This window comes from Euprymna scolopes, chromosome 35 (assembly GCF_053919585.1).
Source record: "Euprymna scolopes isolate OS-2025 chromosome 35, ASM5391958v1, whole genome shotgun sequence".
NCBI lineage: Eukaryota > Metazoa > Mollusca > Cephalopoda > Sepiida > Sepiolidae > Euprymna > Euprymna scolopes.
In genome coordinates, this window is record NC_136516.1 from 38,024,010 (window position 1) to 38,050,514 (window position 26,505).

At 32.0% G+C, this 26,505-nt stretch overlaps 2 protein-coding genes across 23 annotated transcripts in view; one reads left to right on the forward strand and one right to left on the reverse strand.

Annotated features, from left to right (window-relative positions):
• The window catches only part of LOC145259825 (anaphase-promoting complex subunit 10-like), a 52,759-nt gene extending 50,859 nt beyond the window's left edge, over window positions 1–1,900 (forward strand). The window contains exon 4 of one of the 2 annotated variants that reach the window (XM_080117626.1): window positions 974–1,700. In XM_080117626.1, coding sequence (XP_079973752.1) covers window positions 974–1,253 — 280 coding nt within the window. In that variant the 3' untranslated portion in view covers window positions 1,254–1,700. Of the gene's footprint in view, window positions 1–973 lie in introns of both variants that reach the window. The other variant, XM_080117627.1, reaches the window with a different exon arrangement.
• Window positions 1,901–21,123: 19,223 nt separating this feature from the next.
• The window catches only part of LOC145259826 (multiple C2 and transmembrane domain-containing protein 1-like), a 992,069-nt gene continuing 986,687 nt past the window's right edge, over window positions 21,124–26,505 (reverse strand). For all 21 annotated transcript variants that reach the window (XM_080117638.1, XM_080117631.1, XM_080117630.1 and 18 more), the window contains 4 exons: window positions 24,675–24,781; window positions 23,850–23,959; window positions 21,950–22,047; window positions 21,124–21,478 (listed from right to left, as the gene is read on the reverse strand). In XM_080117638.1, the coding sequence (XP_079973764.1) occupies window positions 21,410–21,478; window positions 21,950–22,047; window positions 23,850–23,959; window positions 24,675–24,781 (384 nt within the window). In that variant the 3' untranslated portion in view covers window positions 21,124–21,409. The remainder of the gene's footprint in view (window positions 21,479–21,949; window positions 22,048–23,849; window positions 23,960–24,674; window positions 24,782–26,505) is intronic.

A 26,505-nucleotide genomic window follows, 5' to 3' on the forward strand; every position in this document is an offset into this window, starting at 1 on the left:
AAGTACTTTATCCATTATGCCATGGGTCCTCGTAAATTACTCAGTACTTCTACTCATTCATATCTGACAGCACGAAAGCATGCTACCGTCATGGATTAAGGGTTCGGTTTGAAATTCTGTTCAGATTCCCTGGTTCGACAGAAAGATTCCTGAGGTCGACAAGATACACCTAATAACGGTTGGAGGTTACATCAGCTGAAACGTTGTGAAACCTCATTTACATATTACATTAAAACAAATCATTTTGATAATTAGCTTGATGGAATTGTTTGTTGCAATAAAATCATTTTAATTGTTCTATTTAAAAATATTATTTAAATTTGATTTAATTTATTTTATTTTCCTTTATTAATAGTTCAGAACAGTTGCATTTAAAACCAGAAGTAAACTTATTTATTTGAGCTATGAGAGTTACTTCGCATTTGATTTTCATAGACTAAGATGGATGTGTTTTATGCTTCCCGAAATACATGTGGTCACTTTTCGTAACAAGTTAGGATATTCGGTGTATCTTAAATAGTATTCCACTAATGCATCCATGCAGCAATATGTTTCGACCGGGCGACGCCGGATATATACAGCTAGTCTCCAGTAATTCCTGAGATACACGGGTTACGAAGTCGTGAAATTTTGAACTCATTTTCTGATGTTTTATTTTTAAGTATCGTTTAGAATCATACGTTACTGTATGATACTGAGAGCTTCATATAACGTTATTCTTTGCTATTGGGGCTATTAACAGAGACAGAAAGATGAACAAGTTCAAAAAAATATGTCTAAACAAGATAAGAGGTTACATCGGCTGAAACGTTGTGTGAATAAGACACAAGATGAGAACAGTAGTCCGAAGAATTCAAATAAGAATAATCGATCCTCATCTCAAAACTTCAGAACCATAAAATGCTGGATGTTTCGAGATGAAGGAAACAAGCATTTTTCACTTCTGCTAACTGCTTCCTTTGTTTTGTTCTAGGATTTCCATCCGTGCTGGCAATAATTTCCACGATTTGGTGGAACTGGAACAAGTTGAATTGATAGAACCGGTCGGGTGGGTAAAGATCCCATTAAAAGACACAAACGACAAACACATACGGACATTCATGATTCAAATTGCAGTCTTGTCCAATCATCAAAACGGACGTGACACGCACATACGACGGATCAAAGTCAGGTCACCCGTCATGGACACTTCCATACACCCAGCCCCGAAATTCACAAGTCCACAGATGATTCAGTACGCATACTTCAAATAAATCGCGGTTGTCTACATGAACGTTTCGCAAACTTTCTTTCTCTCCTATCGCACACACACGCACGCACACACATGTATAGTTCTCTCACACACACGCACACACACACACATGTATAGTTCTCACAAACACACACACACATGTATAGTTCTCACACACACACTCCTGCATAATTCTCTCACACACACACACACACAAAGTTCTCACACACACACACACAAAGTTCTCACACACATACACACACAGTTCTCTCACACACACACACACACACGTATAGTTCTCACACACACACACACGTATAGTTCTCACACACACACACACACGTATAGTTCTCACACACACACACGTATAGTTCTCACACACACACACACACGTATAGTTCTCACACACACACACACACGTATAGTTCTCACACACACACACACGTATAGTTCTCACACACACACACACGTATAGTTCTCACACACACACGTATAGTTCTCACACACACACGCACACACACACGTATAGTTCTCACACATACACACATGTATAGTTCTCACACACACACACACACACACACACACGTATAGTTCTCTCACACACACACATATGTATATACTTCAAGTTGTGTACATCTTTTATAAATAAATATTCTGCTCTTACCACAATAATTGAGCACTGTTTCGGATTTCTTTTCACATTCTCGAACCACCAGAAGAATTATCTGTATTATATTTCTTTTTGTCTGTTTGTCCGTTTGTCTTTTTGCCCATTTTCACTTTTATTCTTGAACTAGCTGAAATTTTTTGTGAATCTTTGCACAGCACAGAACTAAGTAATTGCACTTAAGGGAACAGCGAGGATACTAAAAAGAGCTCTCGGTTGGTTTCAATAAAAAAGTGGGGCAATGTTGGCAGCTGGTTTGGCTGCCCCATACCCGGCATTACAATCTTCAAAGGAAGAAAAAAAATAAATAAATAAATAAAATATCCATTCGATGCAAAGTTAGGGATAAATAGGGCTTAGTATTTAATGAAAAAAAAAAAAAATGAACACAACTTCAACCATCAATTTGGCATAAAGCATTAATTCTAAGCCAACGGACTATAACATTTGTCGTTTTTTTTTTTTTAATGAGTTAAAAAATCTAGAATATATTTTATTTGTATCTTAGTCTGTCTGTCCGTCTGTCTGCCCATTTCACTTTTTCTCGGAAACTACGGAGCTGATCTAGCTGAAATTTTCTGTTGTACAGTACAGTGCACTATAATGGTATCCATTCGATGCAAAGTTACGGATTAATAGGGATTAGTCAACATTTACTCGAGAAGTTTGGCATAAAGCATGCATTCTAAGTCAATGGGCTATAACTTTTGCCCGTTTTTAATGAGCTAAAAGTCTCATATGATATACAGGGTAGAACAATAAAATTGTCACTATAGAAAAGACGACGTGATTCCATTTCCGTTTGATGAAAACTGGTTTTCTTTTTATGTTGGAGACCATCTACTAGTTGGCCAGTTGTGTACAAATCCCCAAAATGATAGGAGCCTTCTATCATGTCTGAAAGTGACACAATGTTCAACGAGTAAGAACGGAGATGCGTCACTCACGCTCTCTACTGATCCAATTTATGACAACAGGACCATTGCCAGCACCCTCAAAATGCATCGCTGGATTGCCACGAATAACAGGGACGTGCCCAGAGAGATGAAAACAAAGTTTCCGGCCACGGTTCTGGTCTTTGGTTTGGTTTCAAGTAAAGGCCACATCATATCTTCAAAGTCAGCTTGAAAGTCAACACCAAAGTGTACCTCGATGTGCTGGAGAGTTGTGGCAGCAGGATTCTGCACCTGCCCACAAGTCTAAAGAGACCCAGGCTTGGCTTCATAAGGAGTGCTACAACTTTGTACCCTTCTCTTACTGGCCCTTTCCTCCCTTGACCTGAACCTGCTGGACTACTTCGTTTGGTTATAAGTCGAGAACATCACCAACATGACCTCTCACAGCACCAAAGCCAGTTTGATCACTGCCATCTGCCAAGTATTCGCCAAGCTCCTGCCAGTGCTTGTGGAAAAGGTGTGCTCCCAGTTCCAGACCTGCATCAAGGCAGTCATTGAGGCCGAAGGTAGCTACATTGAATAGATGTATTATTACTACATAATCAAGTTATCTGAATTGATTTTTTTCATTAAAAGTTTTAAAATAAAGCTGAAGTTTAGTTGTTTTCTTGCGGGCAACACTTTTATCGTTCCATCTCGTATATCAGCAGAAAAGTCTGCCAAAATGGTAGATTATAAAAACGAACAGAATATGCATATACTTACATCTGAGAGTATCTTTTACCTTTACAAAGCCATCTTCGCCCATCTATGGAGTATTGTTGCCACTTTTAGACTGGTCCATCTGCTACTAGTCTCTCCCTCTTAGACATGGTTCAAAAGAGAGTCGCCAACCTAATAGGTCCCGCACTATCAGCTAGATTTCAACCGCTGTCCCATCAATGAAATGTTGCATCTTTCTACATGTTTTACAAGTGTTTTAATGGAACTACAAACCATTGCATGCTGACAGCTGAATTTGTAAAATGTGCATTAAAACATATATTTCTCTTTGCTCTTTCTTTCTCTCTTCCTTTCCGCACTCTTTCTTCATCGAAAGAGAGGAGCATGGAATTGTATTGTAGAACAGTTAAATCAGGATCGCTTGCCTCGGCGCTTTTATCTGTTTGGGCTGTGGTCGACAATAAATTTCAAACTTAAAATGCTCCGTAAGTCTCAATAATAAAATAATTTTATTTTTATTTAAAAAAAAAAAAAATGCCTTTGTTCGCTATTTTGTGAAGTGTTCAGTTTTCAGAGAAGCGGTTCCCTGTCATGGAGAATGCAGACGATGGAAATGTTGCCAAAACAACACAAAGAAGACTCAACAACCAAACCTGCCAGTCGATTATATCCCACGCCATATCGACCCCCCCCCCCTTGATGTAAGGCGGTGTGTCTATCGTTCGATCGTATTTAACACTCGGGGATCTGGTTGCCATTCCCAGGATGTTACAATAGTTTTAAGAAACGTCCATACAGCAAACCAAGTAACTATTTTCTGCAAATGATCGGATCATATTTTGGTGACTTTCGACCCTGGATTTGACTCCGGGAAATCTTTCCTGAAAGATTCAACTCTGAGCACATCGATAACAAAGAAAGCAGCGACCCGGAAAGATTTCCACAGTGCAACACTCACATTTAACCTGAGCGCATCTAATACGTAGAAAGCAGCTAATCTGATGGATTTCCACCAGACATTATCCTCCAGAGATCCACAACTTCAGGTAAGTGACTATTTTCCTCTGCTTCTCTTCATTCTTGGCACAATTAGTTCGTTCACATACTCTTTGTAAATTAATCCTAGAAAAAAAACTTCAAGGGTGTGAGTTCCATATAGAAACGTTGACTTAATTTGAATAAAATAAAATATGCATCAAGTGCGCTTGAAACCAAATCAACATTTCAAAATATAACCGTTTGACCCCCCCCTCCTCCCCTTATGACTGCCATATACAGTGACTTACCACACTGTGACCGTTGTCCTCAAATTGACCAGGCGCTCACTCTCCATACATCTAGCATTATTTTCAGATAGCTACTGTCCTTTTGTACCTGATGAGAAAAAGAAAAAGAACAACAACAACAACATTAGTTGAAATTTTAAGGAAAATCTTTGAATGAGAAAATAAACCACATAAATCATGAACATTATTTTAGAATAAAACTAGCAGGCCGCACGGCGTTGCCTGGTCGTAAGAAACACTTAAATATGATATTTTAATTCATGCAGATCACGTATATATTATTATAGAGACAAATTTCTATCGATTTTATTGAACGTAATATATCATAAAGAGATCAAAACTTTAAAAAACAATATATGTATGACTTGGATGACATCAGCGACAACGCGCGGATCATTACAAACAGACTTTTCTTTCTCCAACTTTACAGCATTGCAAGAAAGAAGGAAAAAAAAAAGAAAGAAAACAACATACTGAGGATGGAGTATCTCTCCGAGAAATATTTGTTATAAATTTCAAACAAGTAAAATATTTATTTCTCGATATTGCGTTATGATTTGGTTTCAAGCACACTTGATGCATATTTTATTTTATAGAAAAAAAACTATCGTTTAAAGTCTGTTATTTGCATAGAACATACCTAAAACAAAATGGTTAATTCCAACTCAACCTCCTTAAATGCAGTAGTCCTTGGCAGATCAAAGATCCCAATCTTTACTGGTAAATCATCTGATCTAAGACACTAGCTAAATGCTTTAAAAAAGGAAGAACGAATTTACAAACTGACAGATTCAGAGCTAATATATCCAGTTTATGATTTTTCGGATCGGATGACATCAGAATGAATCGGAGAATATCTCGACGACCGTTCGAATACTGCTAGTAAGGAGTTGCTGGATCAGCTATCGGCACAGTACAGTGTTTACATATCGCACTAATGCTGTCCGAGCTTTAATATGAATAAAGCAAAATCGGGGAGAAGCACTTGCAGAATTAGTTAAGTGAATGAATTCACTTGCTAGGCACGCATATCGGGATGCCGAGCTAAGGTTCAACAGGTGCAACTCGATGAATTCTTCATTCATGTATTGAAGAACACCTTTTATCAAGGAAGATGTTGCAAGGGCAAATCCGACAACTTTATCAAAAGCCCTGTTGGTAGCTTAAGTGAAAGACTGAGTAACTCAGGAGTTGTCATCTATGATATAAATCTTACCTGTCTGTTTAAATGTATGTATGTGTGTTTGTATGTCTGCCTAAAACTTTTGACAGGCAACGATTTATGCGTGATCGGTATCGATTTGAAGCTCGACCCTTCGGATGACAAATATTGAAAAATTGGCTTAAAACATTAATTCCTTTACCCTCAGCTGGGCACTTTTCTTTAGGGAGGCATCGTTTTTTTTTGTTTTTTTTTTTGTCAATATTTTCGAAAGTCATCCCCTTTTTTCGATTGACTGGCCTTAATTTAAACATAGGTCACTTCTGGCTTGGTGACAGACGCAATGGCAAAGACGTCACATTTTTTTTTTTTTTTTACATTCTTTTCCTCCTTTGCGGTATTGCGTCAAGTCTGCCTGCCTACTACCACTTTTTTTTTTTTTTTTTTTTTTTTGTTGTTGTTCAAAACACCTCCAAACATCCGGACAATGCCGGGCACCCAGGCTAGTATTAAAGAATCCCTGGGTTTTAATATCAAATTCCAAAAATGAAAAAAAAATGATCCCGTAGAAAAATACAATAAGAAATAGGGTGGCACTTTTTTGAATTACCGTTATGAATGAAGATTAAAAATTTAATTTTAAGAAAGCTAAAATGTTTGGGGTTTTTTTCTTTAACATGGTTCATACAAACTTGAAAATTCTTGAATTTTAACTTTTGCCTTAAAAAGACCTTATTTCTATTATTTCCTTGAAAACAGAAAATGTCTTGAAAATCGTATTTATGTCCAGTAAAAATTGTGTCAAAATATTAAAAATAAAATCAAAATAAATACTATTAAATTATTTTTCAGTATTAATAAAATATGCCATTAAAATATTTTTTAAATACTGAATTTAATGTCGAAATACATTGTTTGTAAATTGCGTCATATTAATGTGGAATTACGTCCCTTTGTCACGAAACTTGCTTTTACTTTTAAATCTTGAATTTCTGGTATTGTGCAATCAAGAGTTGTCTCTTTATCATGAAACTACTCGATGCTTATTTTCATGGTAAAGGGAGATGACTCTTGTATCCACTGTTGTCCCAGACCCAGTATTTTTTTATTAGGGGAAAGACGGTTTTGGTATTCCTGTTTAGTACAGTAACTAGAAACCCGTCCTTCTCTTTGGGGTCATATCTGCCAAAGACTCTGAGCAGTTGCAGAACCTCCCAACATTATATTTCCTTTTGTTAAAGAGGGATGAGTGATTCATCAACCTCGGCTGTCCGCTCTGGGTCTCTGATCTGTCGAGGATTCCGCTGAAAATACTTAGAACATACATCTCTGCAAAAGTTTTTCCAGTCAAACATTGTATGTTCTGACTTGATGTTTTTAAATGTTGCCATCTCGTATGCCCATAGATATATTAATTCTATAATTTGTGCAATTGAAAGATGGGACCAGGAGAAAAACATCCTTCCCACAATGCAGTCCATATCTTGCATTTTGTATTACGGCATCTCCAGGCATAGCTTTCCCTAATATTTTTCTTTTTTTTATTTTCATTTTTTTTTTTTTTTTTTAAGAGATGACAAAGATGCTTACATGCCCACCATTTCTTCATTGTGCCAATCAGTTTCTTCTCTTGTACGAATTGGATAGCAGACTTGGCAGATGTCTACTTTAGACAGAAAATTTAGGAGATAGAGGCTCTAACTCTGACCTGACTCAGGAGGACGAAAAATAAATAGCACCGGTATTTTATCATTAAATTGAAATTCAATTGTACGATTTTAATTACACGTGTTACATTGTCGAAATAAGAAGTTTTCTTTTTAATAGTTTCTTTGTTGTTTTCCTTTTTTTGTTTTCAGTCAATTCTTTTCTTCTTATCCGTTTGTTTTTTTTTTGTTTTTATTCCTTTTTTATTTCATCTGAAAATTTAAATAACTTTTATTTTAAAACCTTTTTGTTTTTGTTTTTTATCCTTTTTTGTTAGCATTCTATTTTTGTTTTTATTTTCTGTTTTTTTTTCCTTTTTTGTTAGCATTCTATTTTTGTTTTCTGTTTTTTTATCCTTTTTTGTTAGCATTCTATTTTTTTTATTTTCTGTTTTTTTATCCTTTTTTGTTAGCATTCTATTTTTGTTTTTATTTTCTGTTTTTTTTATCCTTTTTTGTTAGCATTCTATTTTTGTTTTTATTTTCTGTTTTTTTTTATCCTTTTTTGTTAGCATTCTATTTTTGTTTTTATTTTCTGTTTTTTTATCCTTTTTTGTTAGCATTCTATTTTTGTTTTTATTTTCTGTTTTTTTTATCCTTTTTTGTTAGCATTCTATTTTTGTTTTTATTTTCTGTTTTTTTTATCCTTTTTTGTTAGCATTCTATTTTTTTTATTTTCTGTTTTTTTATCCTTTTTTGTTAGCATTCTATTTTTGTTTTTATTTTCTGTTTTTTATCCTTTTTTGTTAGCATTCTATTTTTGTGTTTATTTTCTGTTTTTTTTTATCCTTTTTTGTTAGCATTCTATTTTTGTTTTTATTTTCTGTTTTTTTTTATCCTTTTTTGTTAGCATTCTATTTTTGTTTTTATTTTCTGTTTTTTTATCCTTTTTTGTTAGCATTCTATTTTTGTTTTTATTTTCTGTTTTTTTTATCCTTTTTTGTTAGCATTCTATTTTTGTTTTTATTTTCTGTTTTTTTTTATCCTTTTTTGTTAGCATTCTATTTTTGTTTTTATTTTCTGTTTTTTTATCCTTTTTTGTTAGCATTCTATTTTTGTTTTTATTTTCTGTTTTTTTTATCCTTTTTTGTTAGCATTCTATTTTTGTTTTTATTTTCTGTTTTTTTATCCTTTTTTGTTAGCATTCTATTTTTTTTATTTTCTGTTTTTTTATCCTTTTTTGTTAGCATTCTATTTTTGTTTTTATTTTCTGTTTTTTTTATCCTTTTTTGTTAGCATTCTATTTTTGTTTTTATTTTCTTTTTTTTTATCCTTTTTTGTTAGCATTCTATTTTTGTTTTTATTTTCTGTTTTTTTATCCTTTTTTGTTAGCATTCTATTTTTGTTTTTATTTTCTGTTTTTTTTTATCCTTTTTTGTTAGCATTCTATTTTTGTTTTTATTTTCTGTTTTTTTATCCTTTTTTGTTAGCATTCTATTTTTGTTTTTATTTTCTGTTTTTTTATCCTTTTTTGTTAGCATTCTATTTTTGTTTTTATTTTCTGTTTTTTTATCCTTTTTTGTTAGCATTCTATTTTTGTTTTTATTTTCTGTTTTTTTATCCTTTTTTGTTAGCATTCTATTTTTGTGTTTATTTTCTGTTTTTTTTATCCTTTTTTGTTAGCATTCTATTTTTGTTTTTATTTTGTTTTTTTTATCCTTTTTTGTTAGCATTCTATTTTTGTTTTTATTTTCTGTTTTTTTATCCTTTTTTGTTAGCATTCTATTTTTGTTATTTTCTGTTTTTTTTATCCTTTTTTGTTAGCATTCTGTTTCTGTTTTTATTTTCTGTTTTCTTACTGTTTTTAATTATTATCGTAAAAAAATGAAAACCACCATCGTTGACACTGTAATGTCTAGTGCAGAAGTTGAAGAGAGGAAATGGACATTTACATGTATGATTTATTGTCAAGCTATGAGCTGCAGTTGCACACAGCAGCCTCATTAGGACTAGTAAAAAAAATAATAGTGTTTGCAACGTATGTGGACAAGACCGTATATTATATAAGACCGTATATTATATAAGAATGCTGGGAGGGGAGATGGTTTTGTGTGGCAATATTTACAATGTAAAAAAAAAAAGTTTCGCCAAGGAAGGGCTCCTTTCTGGAAAAAAGCCATCTCTCCATTAAGCAAATTCTAACGATATTGTTTTGTTGGAGCATAGATATGCCGCAGATTACCATTAGAAAAGAAGCAGGTGTCAGTCAACGAACCATCGTTGACTGGATGAACTTCATCAGTGAAGTCTGCGAGCAGGACATGCTCGATCATCCCATCATGCTAGGTGGGTTAGACGAACACGAAACCCCTAAAAAGTCGAAATTGATGAGTCTTATTTTTTTAAACGTAAATATAATAGAGGACACATCAAAATAGGGGTATGGATTTTTGGAGCAGTGGAACAGGGATTGAATTTGTGCAACCTGGCTATGGTCGAAAGCAGGGACCGACGCACCTTGTTCCCGATAATAAGATCTTGGATCTTGCCAGGGACAAGAATTATATCAGATGGATGGGCGGACTACGAAGGACTGAAAGATTTTCAACAAGGGATTTATGATCATGACATAGTGATCCATGAAGAAAACTTTGTTGACCCATTGGACTCTTCAATACATACACAGACCATCGAGGGCTTATGGGCTCACGCCAAAAAACATTTGCGAAAAGTTGGAAATTGGCGTGTTGTGTTCAGAATGCATTTGATGGAATTTTTGTGGCGAAAGAGAGAAGGGGGGAATTTTTTTCATGAATCATTAAATGCATTCGCAAACAGTATTCTTTTTAACATTTATTTTATTAAAATTATTTAAAAATCCTTTTTAATAAAGTTCTATTGTTTATAAATAAAATAGTTAAGTGAAATGTTTTTTATGAGAATTTCATTCCATAACGGGTACGTAGAATATAATTGTTTTTTGAAATTTTCGTTTTTTTAATGGATGACGTGAACTGCCCAAGTACCGAAAGTATTTACAATTCTTTCCTTGTTTAAAAATACGAAATAAAATACTTATTAACTCGACTTCGTTAGCATTAAGTTAACATGTAAACGAAAATAAAACTAGTGAATGTAACCATGGTTACGACAATGATAAAATACCGGTGCTATTTATTTTTCGTCCCCCTGAGTCAGGTCAGAGTTAGAGCCCCTGTCTCCTAAATTTTCCGTCTGAAGTAAACATCTGCTGCAGACTTTTCAGATCGGAGTTTTTCACTTAGCTGCGATAAATTCATTTTGGTAATGTTGACTTTGTTTGAACTTTGGCCAAAATTTTATTGAATTGAATTGTTTTCTCGTCTGCTAGCTTGAATTTGGTTGGCTAACACTCATGAAAGTTAGGATTTATTGCAGTAACAAAACTATATAAATACCATGATTTTTCTTGCCTATTTTTTTGTTTATTATGTCATTGTTTGAATATCAAATTTTATTTGGAGAAGGCCTTGAAAATCTTTGAACATCTGTACGAACCCTGCTTGAAAGAAATATTATTTCCTTTAAAGATATAATGCAAGCTTCACGTCTATCAAGGCCTTTTCAAGCAATTTGTTTTTATTAATCATTGTTTTTTTCTTTGAGAAGATATCTCAAAAACGTGCCATCCTATTTCTTAAAACATTGTCATATGCTTGCACTTAGAAAAGATTTTAGAACTGTCCATTAGTAGAGGGAAGATGGATCTACCAGTCTCTGAATTCATGACAGTCGAGAGCATTGCTAGCAAGAAAAAAACAAACAAAAAATATATTAGCAAATAGCGACGACTCAAGGACAATTATAAACATTTAAAATAATAATTTTTATTAACCAGAAAAGGATCATTTTTGTGTGTACTATAGGTGCAAGTCACAGTCCTTCTTAAATGTGCACTGTCTCGTCATGTGGGCGAAATTAAAAAGATTGGGGTCCATTAATGATATGGAGAAATGTGTATTTTAATAAGGAAAGTTTGGGAATATCATTCAAGCGGAAAAAGAATATTTGCATAATTGTAAAGGTGTTGCTGGAAGTTTCTAGTAACTGAAGAAATTCTCAGAGACTGAGGAAGTTATTAATGTCAGTGTAAAAGTTTTCTTCATTAAACTCAAAACTTAAATACTCAGGAGAAAAAGTTTGTAAGCATAGAATATTCATCCATAGTTGCTTGCATAAGCTTCCTTAGTAAGAGACAGATTATTTCGTCCGTTTGCAGTTTTTATACGACAACTTTAATTTGTGCCGCTTTTTGTATAAGCAGTTATGTCTATATGGTGGTAATTTCGAGCCAATTATTCAGGCTGCGAAAGACTGGCTGGAAATCATGGAATTGTTATTGGGACTTGCGGAAAGGTCGTCTGAACTCTGTGCCGTTTAACGTCCTTCGGACGTTGTTAAAATTAACATTACGTGCAGTGATAATGGTGACTTGTGGAAACACTGTCTAGACTGTTTTAATTTTGGCGCGTTTGCTTACATATGAGCTTTCTTGAATGTACTAACCTGTTTACTGTCTTCATATGCAAAGAGATAAAATTAAATCCTTCTTAGATAAGAGAAAAATCCAGGTTGTCCTCGACGGTTGTACATCTAAACAATATGATATAAATGCGGGAGTGCCCCAGGGATCTATCCTTGGACCTCTGCTGTTCCTGATATTCATAAATGACCTCCCCGACAAAATTGCCTCTGAGATGGGTATATATGATGATGACACCACACTCTATAGCAGGCACGACAGGAAAACAAATGAACATATATCTAAAGTAATGGCAGAAACACTAGAGGATGACCTCCAATCAGTAGTGGAATGGGGACAAAAATGGATGGTAACGTTCAATGCCACCAAGACAAAACTGGTTTTATTCAATAATTACAAGAAACCTTCTCTACCACCTATAGCAATGGCCAACGACTCTTTATCTGAGAGTACGTCTCTCAAGCTCCTTGGCCTAACGTTCACAGGAAACATGAGTTGGAACAATTACATCGAGGGCATTGCCAGGGCCGCTGTAAGGAAGGTGGGCTCTCTCTACCGTGCTAGAAAACTTCTAACACCCGAAAGTATCCTGTACCTCTATAAGGCCACTATTCGCCCATGTATGGAGTATTGCTGTCATATTTGGGCCGGTGCATCGGCTACTAGTCTCTCGCTCCTTGACAGGGTTCAAAAGAGAGTCGCAAATCTGATAGGCCCTAAACTGGCATCTAAACTTCAGCCTCTGTCCCATCGTCGAAACGTTGCATCCCTCTGCCTGTTCTACAAGTATTATAATGGTGAATGCTCTGAAGAACTGCAAGCACTTGTTCCCCCACGACGTGAACACCCTCGACATACCCGACAAGCTGCAAAATCCCACCCCCACACTGTAGAGATCCCTAGATGTAAAAGATCTTTCTACTCCAGTAGTTTCTTCCCCAGAACTGCTAGACTTTGGAATTCCATTCCAGGTCACTGCTTCCCCAACTGTACTGACATGCATAAGTTCAAGTGCAACGTGAACCAACATCTCGCTGCCCTAATCCCTACATAGTACCCCAGTAGATGTTTCCCCTGATAGTAGCCCCCTACACCAAAGTGGCAATGTGCCTTGTTTGGGGTGAAAATGTAATAAAAAAAAAATTAAAAAAAAAAAAATAGTCTCATGGATTTGTGTGTCAAGGTGACGCATTGTAGTCGCGTTTCTTGCGCAATACAGATTTGCATTTGCGTAGGTGTTTGGTGACAAAATCAAATTGTTCCTGAAATGAATAGATTCCGGGTGAATAGATTCTTCTGTTTACGTGACAATCAACTTAATTTAGCTGATTACTACATATTTAACATCATGACGGACTAATAACCAAATATTTAAAAATTAAAAACAAAACAATCAACGAAGAGAAATTCCTTGATCAAAGCGAAAGTTTGCGTCATAGATTTAAAGATAAATAAAAAGAAATATTTCTTTTAAAAGAAAAAAAACAAACATTGTTTTAGACCTTCTCAAATAAAAATGTTAATATTAATCACAAAAAAAAAATAAAATTTATCGAATTATACTAGGTAGGGGCAAAAATGGCCGAAAAGAAAAAAACAAAACAAAACATCCCTCTGCTTCCTTCTTAGGCTTCTCATAATTAAATTTTTTAAATCTTTTGATTGAGTAGTTATTTCTAGACTTGAATTATTCCCCTTTTGATTAAGCTGACGTGAATTATTCCCCTTTTGATTAAGCTGACGGGAATTATTCCCCTTTGACTAAGCTGCCGTGAATTATTCCCCTTGGACTAAGCTTATCTTGGAGTAAGTAGCCTTGAATTATGCCCCTTGGAGTACCTATTTAAGATACCTTCCCATGGGACAGAGTTAGATACCAGGATCGTTTTTTAACGTGGAGAAAAGGAACAAAAATATAAATTGCCTCGGTCGTGAAGGATTTCTCCACCGAGAGAGAACAAGAAGTTGAAGTGCAGCATTAGATGTGTCAGAAATTTCGTGACAAATATTGAATAATTCCACCCCGTCTTTGCAAGCTTATAACTCCTCGAAAAATGTAATTCAAGCCCTAATTTTTTTTCAATTAAAGGAGCAAGGACCAAGGTTTCATTAACAAAAAACAAAACAACAAACAACGTGTTTTAAAAAAAAAAAAAAAAAAGGTTTTAAACTTCGGACTTTACAGGTAAATTTCTAAAAAAAACACGACTTTTTTTTTGTTTCAAATTTGAATATATTATTTATTGATCTTTTATCTTCAATTTGTGATATATAAAACTTTGAGTAAATTAATTATTTACTTTTTAATAGACACTTGAAAATGGGGGGGGCGTGAATTTTTAAAATAACGTTTTTCTAAAATAGTATTCGGTTTATTGGAAAGAGTATAAAATTTCACATTGACCTTGAAAATATCGTAAAAATTTAATCAATAGAAAAATTTTGATAAATTTTTAAAGTTTAAAAATTGAAAAATACTGAGCTCGTAAAATTCAATTAATTTCATTACTGTTTAAAAAAAAAAAAAAATATTTCTATTACTTTTAAAACAACTTTAATAGTTTATTTTGGAAGTATAATCCATAAAGAAAATAAACAACCCATTTTTAAATGAGAAATTACGAATTTTTTTTTTTTTTTTAATATTTTATTTGCAGTTTCGTTTTAGGGGTGTCGAAAATTCTGATACACCTAGTGCAGCATCTGAATAAACAGATACTGCACTTTGATCTTGGCCCAAAGGCCAAGAAAATTTTCCCCTTGGAGTAAGCAGACTTGAATTTTTTTTGTCAAACATTAAAGAATGGATAAAACCGCAGTTTCATGAAAAATTATGCACATGCGATAAATATTTTTGTTTTTGTGAAATTTTAAAAAGTGAGGAACCATTTCGAGTTAAAATATGCTTGTCGTTAAGAATACGCTTAAAATGTGTATTTGAAATGCTGAAAAATTCATCACTAAAGACAAAACAATGGAGTTCTCATAAAAACAAAGGACATGGAATATAGATATTTGAATATTCCATTAAAGTTCCCCTTACCTTTCAAACATGGAGTTAAGAAATTATAAATGTTATTCTTTCTCTTTCCAATTGTCCAGTTAAATATAATAGTATGCTTTTCTTGGGGTCTCTTCATCTTAACGGATTCCAGAACAAGAATTCATCTAGTCTGGTGGAATGCCAGAAGCTATACACATTTTACAGTGATTATTTTTTTTATTTATTTATTTATTTATTTTTTTTTTGCTTTTTAGTTTTTTAGCTCCTTAGTTCAAATGTCTCCATGCCTTGTGTGGAGCGATTTCCATAAAAAAAAAAAATTCGACCACTGCAGATACACAGCTGAAAATCGCAGTTACAAATAAGTTAACAGGAAAAGTCTTTCATATACTTAGGTATCCGTCAAAAAGAGGTATCTATACTAAAAATTAGGAAAAATTATTCAGTGAAATTTGAATTAAAAGTAAAAATCAGTTTGACCATATTTAGCTGATCCGCCATTGATAAGAGTAGAAATCTGTGTTTGTAAGGATAGTCGACAGATCGAATTTTTTTTTTTAAATGTGGTTTTAAGCAAAAACAAAATTACGTACTTAATTGTTATGCCGAAAATAGTAATATATCCAAAAATTATGAAATTTCATCGAGTAGAAAGTTATTTGTTGTTAAAAGTAATTTTTACAGACAACTGGTTAAAATCGCATTTTTTTTCTTAGACGTTATAAAGAAAACAGTAATAAGTCTACACGCAGGGGACATAACTCTGAAACGAATATTTGAGATTACTTGTTTATGCCTGCAATATTTGTTTATAGCGATACTGTTTCTACTAAAAACATATTAACAGTTGTTCTACTTGATGAATTTTCGTAATTTTTGGATATATTACTATTTTCGACATGACAATTAAGTATGTAATATGTTTTTTGCTTAAAACGATATATTTAAAGAATTGATTCGTCGACTACATCTTAACAAGCAACAAAATCTCATTAAGTAGGGGAAGATAATTCAGTTTGTCATTTAACCGAGTAATTTTTTTTTTTTTTAATTACATTTGACACATCGGTTCCCATCAGATCACTGAAGTTAAGCAATGGTGAGCCTTGCCAGTACCAGATGGGTGACCATTTGGGACTTCCAGGTGCTGTCTGTGCTCTCTGCTTATTTCAGCATTGTTTCCAGTCGTCTTGTACTTCTCCTTGCCACTGGACTCCAGCAGTGCCGATTCAGGAGGTGTGGTTGGGCATTGCGCAACCCTTGCCTCACAATTACATGCACAGCTGCCTCTACAGGGGGTATCCTGTGTCGTTCGAGGCTGAACAGCGGCATCGAATTAATGGTGGGGTTGGCAAAATACGAAACTGATTTTTATTTTTAATTAAAATTCTACTCGATATTTTTTTCTAATTTTTTTGTGAAGATATTTATTTATTGAGTTGAATTTAAAAAGAAAATTTTTTTTTTTTAATTTCATTGCATGGTTTTTCTTTTTCGGGTTTTTTTTTTTTTTTGGAAGATACTTATCTTTGCATGATACACAAGTATATAAAATTATAGCATCAAAATATGTGAAAAAAAAGCAATTGAAATATATAACAAAATTTCTATTTTTTTTTTTCATTTTTATTTTGAAAATATTAATCAACAAATAAAATCAAATGGTGTTTTTTTTCTTTATATATAAATGGAATTTATAAAAAGAATTGACAAATTAACAAATAATAAAATAAAACAAATTGAAATATATTACATTTTTTTTTTTTTTCATAAAATGAAATTGTTTTTTTTTTTATTATGTAACAAATTAAACCTCATAACGATGACATAACCAATACAATATATTTTATTTTCCTGAATTGGAATGACATTGTCTGATGATTGGCGATTGAGCCATGCCGCGCCAAACATCTAATGGTGTTAATGTTATCAGATGTTTGTACAGCTATATCTCTCATAGAAAGATTAAAAACAACAAACGAAACAAATTCTGAGGCTGGTATGGCTTCTTCAGAAATATAATTCATAATTATCACGTAGATATCCAGACAAAGTAAAAATAAAATTTTTTAAAATACAAAAAAATTACCAGAGAAGTAAATTTTTTTGTACTTATTACTTATACCAAACACGACTCGAAATGTTGCATTTTTTTTTTTTTTTTTGTGTAAGCTGCCGGAATATGCTGATGCAACATCCACGGAAAAACGAATTGTTCTCTCCATAAGTAGCCAAATTTTTTTTTTTTTTTCTAGTTCATTTCTATTATTATTATTATTCCTATTTACAATGCCTCCCCATGGGACAGAGTTAGACACCAGGATCGTTTTTTAATGTGGAGAAAAGGAACAAAAATTAAAAATTGTCTCAGTCGTGAAGGACTTCTCCTCCACTGATAGAGAACAAGAAATTGAAGTGCAGCATCTGAAGAACAGATACTATACTGTGATCTCGGCCCAACTCTATTATTATTATGATATTAATTTAATTTTTTTCTCTTTTTATCAATTCGTTTTGTTTTTTTTCTTATCACTTAGTTGTTTCGTTTCTCTAGTTTAAAATTGTGGATAGGGCTTAAATTGCGAAATGATAGCGGGGAGGTGAAGCCAGTGACGTGAGAATGATTCTCATTTTGTATGTGTATAGAAATTGATATGATTGCATGCTTTGTAAAATTGGGTTTTAATAAATAGATAACATTACTTATATATATATTCTAGATTTCACTCCAAAACACTTTATTATTAGGCAATTGTTTCTGTCTATTCAAAAAAAAAAAAAAAAAAGAAAGCATTTTTCATGGTATAGAAAATATAAAAGACTTGCGTACAAATCTTTGTTTTTTTCTAAATTTTTGTTTTTAATATAAGGGAGGAAATTCTGGACAAGAACCGTGAAATTCATAGCTTACCTCTAATCACATGTCATTCAAAGTTCATGACAATCCAATTTTTTCACTTTTTTTTTTTTTTCATTTTATACTCGATCAAAAAAAAAACATAGAATGTAAATATAAATGACTAAATAATTAACACCCATCACATTGCGTCATATTAATTGGCATGATTGTGCCGAATGTACACTGATGAAGCATTTTCGTAAGTGTTAACGAAATTTTGTATATCATGAAAATGATTGAAAAATGAGCAGAAAGAATTGTCTGATAATAAGACGTTTTAAGAAGAAAGTTGGAATATTTTCTGAAAATTATATCATATATATATATATATATATATATATATATATATATACATTAGTTTGTGCCTTGAATATTTTATTTTTGTTTATGTCCAATGCATTCATTGTTGTGTATTATATATATATATATATATATATATATATATATATATATATATATTTATATACACACACACACTCACATACACAATATTTTATGTAGAAAAATGGGGAAACTGGATTGACAAAAAATACAAACCAACTCTTATCGTGTGATTTTTATATTCCATCATTATCAAAAGTTTTCATCAGATAAAATTGTAAAAAAATGAAAAAAAAAAATTGCTTTATTTTAATATACAAAAATTTCAGACGTCAGCAAAACAAAAAAAAACGTTTCTTTATTTTTTGCCATTTTTATTTCGGAATATCTTCGCTACCATTAAAATATCTACAGACAATTTTTTTTTTTTTAATGAAAAAAAATCATTGCTTTATTTCATCCAACTTATAAGTTTGTGTTTATTAATGATTATTAATCTCATTCAATCTTGTCTCAATTAAATAAGATAAATTTTATATTCATTTTATTTGTAGATTCTTATTTTTAACAAATCTTCATAAGTAAGACGGCTAATTTTTACAATTCTTACAAACATGTGCCAGTCAGACTGCCAATTCCAAGTCTGACAGCCAGACTGCTTATCAATTCTTACAAGCCAGACTGCTAAGTATTACAAGTCTGACTTCCAATTCTTATACAACTTACAAGTCAAAATACAGATTCTTACAAGTTATTGTAAAATTAAACATTTTCCCAGACCTAACATTTTGAAACGTTTTTTTTTTTAATTCACTTCATCGCCTGACTTATGTGTGTTATGCTTTTTAAAAAGAAGGTTCAGTAGATCAATTTGACACACAAATCTTTTTATTAATGAAACATGCCTGAATATATATATATATATATATATATGTTAAGAGATTTATACGTAAGAGAATACTTCTTCTGCTCCAACTGTCAATGTTATTAACTTTTGAAGTCTTTTCTTTTTCGAATTTTCACTCGCAATGATGTCACACAATTGTCGTTTGTTGAAAAATAACTCACTTTGAGTAGTTGATCTGTCTTGCACAAGTTTTCATAAACGTTTTTTTTTTTTTTTTCTGCTTCATTATTTTATAATGCTTGGTTTCAAGTCTCTGTGGTTTATTTTGTTTAATTATACAACCAAAACAGGCAAGAATACTGCGATGACAATGTTGCAAATTTGTCCAAAATGTAACGATCTTATAAAGTTTATGCAAATAATTACAATAAATTGTCTTAATAAAATTATTTCATGCAGTCTTTTTTATAAAAAAAAAACTGTTGGAGAATTGATGATTAAAAACAAACAAATAAATAGTTTATTTTGAAATTTAGAAGGCTTTCTGTAGATTAATATTTGTCTTCAATATTTTCTACAATTAAAAAAAATCGGTTGTGTTCGGTTTTTAGTTGCATGCTTGGTTTATTAGTAAACCAACAAATTCGTTTTGTGAATTGAAAAAGTGGCTAGCTTACGAATGAAATGGTCAGATTTAATAAAAAAAATGTAATGAATTGATTGACCAATAGCATAGATTCTTTGCTGAATAATATTGACCAATCAGAATTGAGCATTTTATTTTTCTCTCAGTTTGAAAATAAAAATGAAAGAAAATGAAATAAAACTTTTTTTTTTTTTACATAAATCTTCCTTTTTTTTTTCTTTTTTTTTTTTCCATTCCTATTTCTGGTTTCTTTTTGCGTATTCGTTTCAAACCCTGGAGTATCAAATTAGACAGAGCTTTTTCCATTCTAAAAATGACGTTTTCCTTTTTTTTATTAATTTTTTTTTTAAGAAATATTCCAAAGAGACTGATCAAAATTGAAATTTTTGAAAGATTTAAAAAAGTTTAAGAAATTACACTATTAAAAATGTTTTGTTTTTTTTCTCAAATTTAAATTTTGTTTTAAGTATCAAGAATTATTTTTTAAAAATTCAGTATTTAACGATATTTAAAAAGAAGAAAAAAATTTCAAGAAAAAAAATTATTTAAATACAATTCAGCTTTGAAAAAAAATTTTCCTTGTAGAAAAATTTTACTTACTAAATTTATTTATTTTTTTTTTGCTTAAAAAAGAAAATATTGAAAGTCTTAGAGCAATAATAAAAAAAAAAATCCGTACAGAAAGTTACGGCAAATAGCTAAAGATGAGATAAAGTTAAAATGTCTGTTTTTGTTTTCTTTCTTTTTCAAGAAAGGGAACTTATTTTATGGGCACGTTTTACTATAGACAACAAACCGGAAAAGTGGTAAAAGCAATGCTATCTAATAAATAAATAATTATTACCAATGGTAAGATAAGTTACTCATCTACCTACTGGGATAAGTTTTTGGGTTTTAACTTATTTTGAAGTGTTTATTTAATCCGAAAGAAAAGTAGTGCCAAGTTGCCATATTTGAACAACAACAAAATTGCTGATATTACGACAGTCATCTAGGAAGTCTCGATAATCGCTGAAAACTCGAAAGTAAACAAAATAGTGATTGAAATCCACCCAATAAATGTCACCGAATTGTGTTTTGAATTTTATAATCACTTTAAAATAAGTTAAAACACTAAAAACTTATCTATATAGATCGAAAAGTAACTTTGCCTTTGGTAACATTTATTGATGATGTAGTTGCTTCTTTACCATTTTTCGATGTGTTGTTTATAGTAAACCATAGCCTATTTTACTTATACTGCCCAAAATTTTTTTTAAGAATTGCTTTTGAAAAAAAAAAAAAAAAAGAAGCATTTTTCCCATCGACCCGGATTTTTGTCAACAATGTTGTTTCAAGAAAGTCTCCAGCACAGTACTCAGAGTGATTTCACAGCAAAACAAAAGAGTGTGTACTCTTGTTTTTTTTCTTTTGGTATTGTTTTTTTTTTTTGTTTGTTTTTTTGGCGCTGTCTACAGCATGTGTCTGTCGGTGTGGGTGCTTAAAAACCCTCGAGGAATGGTGAAAGACTTCGATTTTCCAACAAAACCTGCTACCAATCTTCATCCCTTCTAAAAAGGTCATGAAACTTTCTTCTTTGCTGACATGGTATTCACATTTGTTTCTGGGCGGTACTCCCGTTGTTGAAACTGAAAAACACGCAGAAAGAAAAATAAATAAATATAAGAAAATCCAAGAAAAATTTTTCCAGATTACAAATTGATTGATTCGGTAAACTTAAAGCAAGTATAAATATTAATGACAATCGCAACCAGATGAAAGAGCTCAATATTTGCAATAGAGCAATATTGCTCAATTGAATTGAATTTAAACTATACACCAAATATTGAATTTAAACTATATATATATATATATATACATACCAAATATTGGATTGAATTTAAACTATATATAAATATATATATACACACCAAATATTGAATCTAAACTATATAAATTAAAATGTGCTCGCCATTAAAGATTTATAAACTTATCCAGATAAGTAGCAGAATAAATTGCCTTTGGTAACATCCATTTTAAATTTTTTTTTTTTTTTTTTTCTTTCTTTCTTTTATTGTTAAAAAATTCTGTTTAAAAATTCACAATTTCTTTTCTCTTACCAATTCTCGGTCGCTGGGAACTCGTGAAAGGAAATCTAAGAGTTCATTATTAGGAATGGCATTTGGAGAACGGATTTTCTTTGTGAACTTGTTGATTCCTGAATTTGTAAAAAACAAAAAAAAAAACAGAAAATAATGGAAGGTATTTTTTTTTTTTTTAAATAATAAAAAAAAAAATGAAGCAAAATGTTTGTTTCAAATGAGAAAGTTAATGATTTAAAATCTAATGTTGCTTTTTAATTAGACAATTTTTTTATACCTTGTGGACTTGTAAAAGGAAATAGTAAATGGAAAATAACTTTTTTAATTAAAGTTTTTATTTTGTTTTTTTTCTTTTTATAGGTAACTTGTTGATTTAGAGAGGAAAAAGAAAAGAATGTAAAACTGGAAAAGTTTTCATAGGACTTGTGGAGCGATAAGAAAGATACGGAAAATAACGAAGAAGAAAATGAATAAGAGAAAAAAATAAACGAGAAAAGAAAGAGAATGAAATAAAAACTGAAGAGAATGAAAATAAAGAGCAAAAAATGAAGAAACAAAAAATAAAGGAAGAGGATGAAAATAAAATAAGAAAGAAAAAAATGAAAGAAAAGGAAGAAGGGATGAAAATAAAATAAGGAGAAAGAAAAAAATGGAAGAGAAAAATTGAAGTGAAAGGAGAAAAAATAATGAATAGGGGAAAATAAGGAGAAATAAAAAATGAAGAAGAGAATGAAAATAAGAAAAAATAAAGGAAGAAGGGGATGAAAATAAAATAGGGAGAAAGAAAATAAATGAAGAAAATGGAAAGAAGAAAGAAAAACACCAAAGTAGAGGAAAGATGAATCTACATTAGAATTGAATGAAGAGGTGAAATAGTCGTTTAAAAAAATAGAAGAATGAAAGGAAAAGAAACAGATAAAAGACAGAACATGAAAAAAAAAAAAAAAATAGGGAAGACAAAAGAAGAAATTGTAATTGCTATTTCCCTGCCTATTTTTATGGCAAGACAGATTACAAAAAAGAAGTGCTTATTCAAATTGGCACTTTATGACAGCAATTAAAAGTAAAAATACAGAAAAGTCTGTATAATTTACGTACTTGTCAAAGAATGAAGATGTCATATTCCAAAAATGACATAAACCGATGAAGTATTTTTTTTAACCAAGAAAATAAAAATTTACAATTTTGTGGTTTTACTATTAAACTGTATTGAACGTAAGGCTAATTTTTTACCTCGACACTTGAATTTGAGTTGTTTCCCCATAATATATTTCATTGCATTCTATCATGACTGACAAAAACACTACAAATTGCTTAGTCGTAAAATTTGATTTTCTTGATTACAAAAAAAAAAAAAAAAAAACTACTTGATCAAATTACGTGATTTTTGGAATATGACATCTTTTTGTAACGAGTACGTACATCATACAGGCTTTTTTTTTTTTTTTTTTACAAAGGAGTCACCACTTATCAAGGCCCATAAGCCACTCGAGGATAAGGGTTAATGAGTGTACAGTGGTCAAAGGAAAAATGTTGTAGCAATCATTAGTAGTGGAAATTTGGTAAATTGGATTACTTAAGGGGACGGTTCATCAAGAATTTGTTTACGTTGGACTTGAAGACGACCATATTGTAGTCAGTTGGAAAGCAGGCAATCGGAAGAGAGGTCCACAGGTGTGCAATTCTAAGAAAGCAGCTTTGTTCATGGAATCTACATTTAGGTTTAGGCACAGATAAACATTGAGGAAAATTATTGATAGCGGTTTCAGCTAAATGAGTGTTTTTCTTGAAAGTCAGGCCGGGAGAACCTAAGATTGAAGCTCAGACGGGCACTTTTTTTGTATTTTCTTTACTTTTAATTGCCACCATAAGTGCCAGCTTGAATAAGCACCAAAAAAGAGAAAAAAATCCAACTTACCCCAGAGTAGAAGCAATATTCGCAAAGGAATGAAATAAAGTACAAGTGTGGCTAGACTTAAGAAAATAATCGCTAAAGACGAAAGCCATGGAACGCTCCAATTGAATGTGCTGGAAAAAAAAAAACAGAAAAGGAAAAGAAGTCAGACATTTTATAGCAATGATTACAAAGAAGAAAAAAATGATTTTTTGAAACTGGCATATATGTCCCTTTGTATGCACACAGTGCAAGGAGGGGATCAAACAAAAAAAAGTGATGACTCCCCCCTCCCACAAGATAACGATATCCCAAAGAAACCAAGAATAGAAATTTGAAAATATTCCAGAGAGATCTGAACCATTCCAGAAGAATATGAAGTATTTCCAGGGAGATCTAGAGCTATCCAGAGAGATCTAGAGTATTCTGGAAGGATATGGAACATTCCAGAAAGATCTAGAAATGTGAAAATTAGATATTACTAAAACCGATATAAATAGGCTACTTCAAAGCTGCCAGTTATTAGGTTGGTGCAAAAATAATGTTGCGTTAATGTTAAGTCAAAAACGACATCCAAATTAAGAGGGGTAGAGATATCCAATCAATTTGGAGAATGGATTTTCTTTGAACTTGTTGATTCCTGGATTTGTACAAAAAAAAAAAAACAAAAAAAAAAAAATGGAAGTTATCAGATTGGTAGGTGGCGGGCGGGGGGGGGGCACATAGTTTTACTATTAGTGTAAACTGCCAGAAGATGGCAACGCAACCCTGGATCAAATTCTGGATCAGTACCGGGACGTTAAACTGAACTTTATGATGATCCCGATGAGGATGATTTAAAAAGCTTACTTTTTAACTCGCTCGCCTAAACAGGCAATCATGTCCATCGCTTGTTGCACCTGGAGACAGACTTCTTGGATGGCTTGAAGTTTCTCCTTAAAGGATTTCTTTTCCTCCTGGAAGTAAAGAAAACAAATAAATTTGAGGATGCTTTGTTGAAATGACACTGTCTTGTTATCGTTTCTTCTATACTCTCTATCTCTGAGCAAAGGAGAACTTGACTCCAGAAATGCTGTCACTTTTTTTTTTCTATCAGGTCTAGTTTTTCTGCTTTGTAGGGAGCTGATAGCTACAATAAAAAAAAAAGAAGAAAATTGAAGAAACAATGTTTTTATGCAATTTTAAGACACATACGCATGAAATCACGCCAAAATATCCACAATTAAAACTTGAAGTTGTAAAAAATGCATTATCCATAAATTAACATTTTACTGATTTTCTAGAATCATCGTGCTTGATAGACCAACAGTAGTCTGCAAGCATGGTGGCATCCCAATGATCTTGATAGGGAACTTCCATATCACTGATGTCTTTGATGGAAATGCACCCCCCCACCTTGCGCGTCGCTTACATTGCTTAAATTTTCTGGAAAACGGGGAAGACATTTCTGATGTCACAAAGAAAGATAGATTTACTTAAATTTTCTGGAAAACAGGGAAGACAGCTATGCAAAAATGTAATTTGATGCTCATATTTGCACTCAGTTGATGGAGACTTATGATTAATGTTTCAACAAGCTCTTTGTGTTATATATGGAAGGAGGCATACCCCAGTAGCTAAAGAAAGACGTAAATAGGATTAAAAATATTTATAAAGAAAGGGCTAGAATTGAACCCAGTATTCAAAAGTTAAAATTGAATACATAATGCAATCTCGGGTATTTATTGAGTTAACCATTGTGTTTAGAAATAACTAAATAACAATACAACTAGTAGGTCAGATATCGGACGATGTAAATTAAGGAATATTTTTGTTTTGCCAAAAACGTGTTGGACATTTATGTAAATCCACATGAGAAGAGCACATTTCTGATGTCACAAAGAAAGATAGATTTCGATATATTCAGTTAAGAGGGTTCGAATCGGATCAGAGAGTAGCAGTAGAGAAAGATCAGGGGGTTGAGTGAGAGGAGGAGAGTTAGCTGAAACCCTTTTGGGAGCAACCAGAAAGGGGAAATAAGAAAATGTAATTCTAAAGGCAATTGAATTCTTGACCATCATCATCATCATCACCAGCTGGGAGAATAAAGGTCATCATGTATTTTATAAGTGTTCGTTTGTCATCTTCGTTTTTGTTTATCATATTTGTAAAAGAACTTAATATGACACACCCTTCCAAAGTGTAACTGAGTCCCCACTTCCTTAAAAGTGTTAACGGACTCCCCACCATTATAAGTAATTTATTTCCCTTTATGTGCAATTATTATAAATGTTATCTATTGTCCTCGATATATACGTTCTGTTATGTAACATTTGTCCAAAAAGCCACTGAAGCATTTTGAACTTCAATAGATTTTTTTTTTTTTTTTTGATGATATATTTCTGTATTTTAACACAATCTGACTAAAAAATTTGCAAATGTTAAAAAGAAAAAATGCAAAATTCAAACAATCTTTATTTATGAACAATAATGTTTTTTTTTTTAATGTTGCTCATTTTCAGTTTCGCCTATTATCTCTTGGTATTTTAATAATTTGGATTATTTTCGTAAAGAAAATAAAATAAAACGTCATTTTTGTTATTGTTAGATCGAAAAATAAAAATAATCCTTCATTTTTCATCAAATTTGATTCAAGAAAGGTTGTTTGATCTTTGTATGGGGCTTCGTTTTTTATTGTATC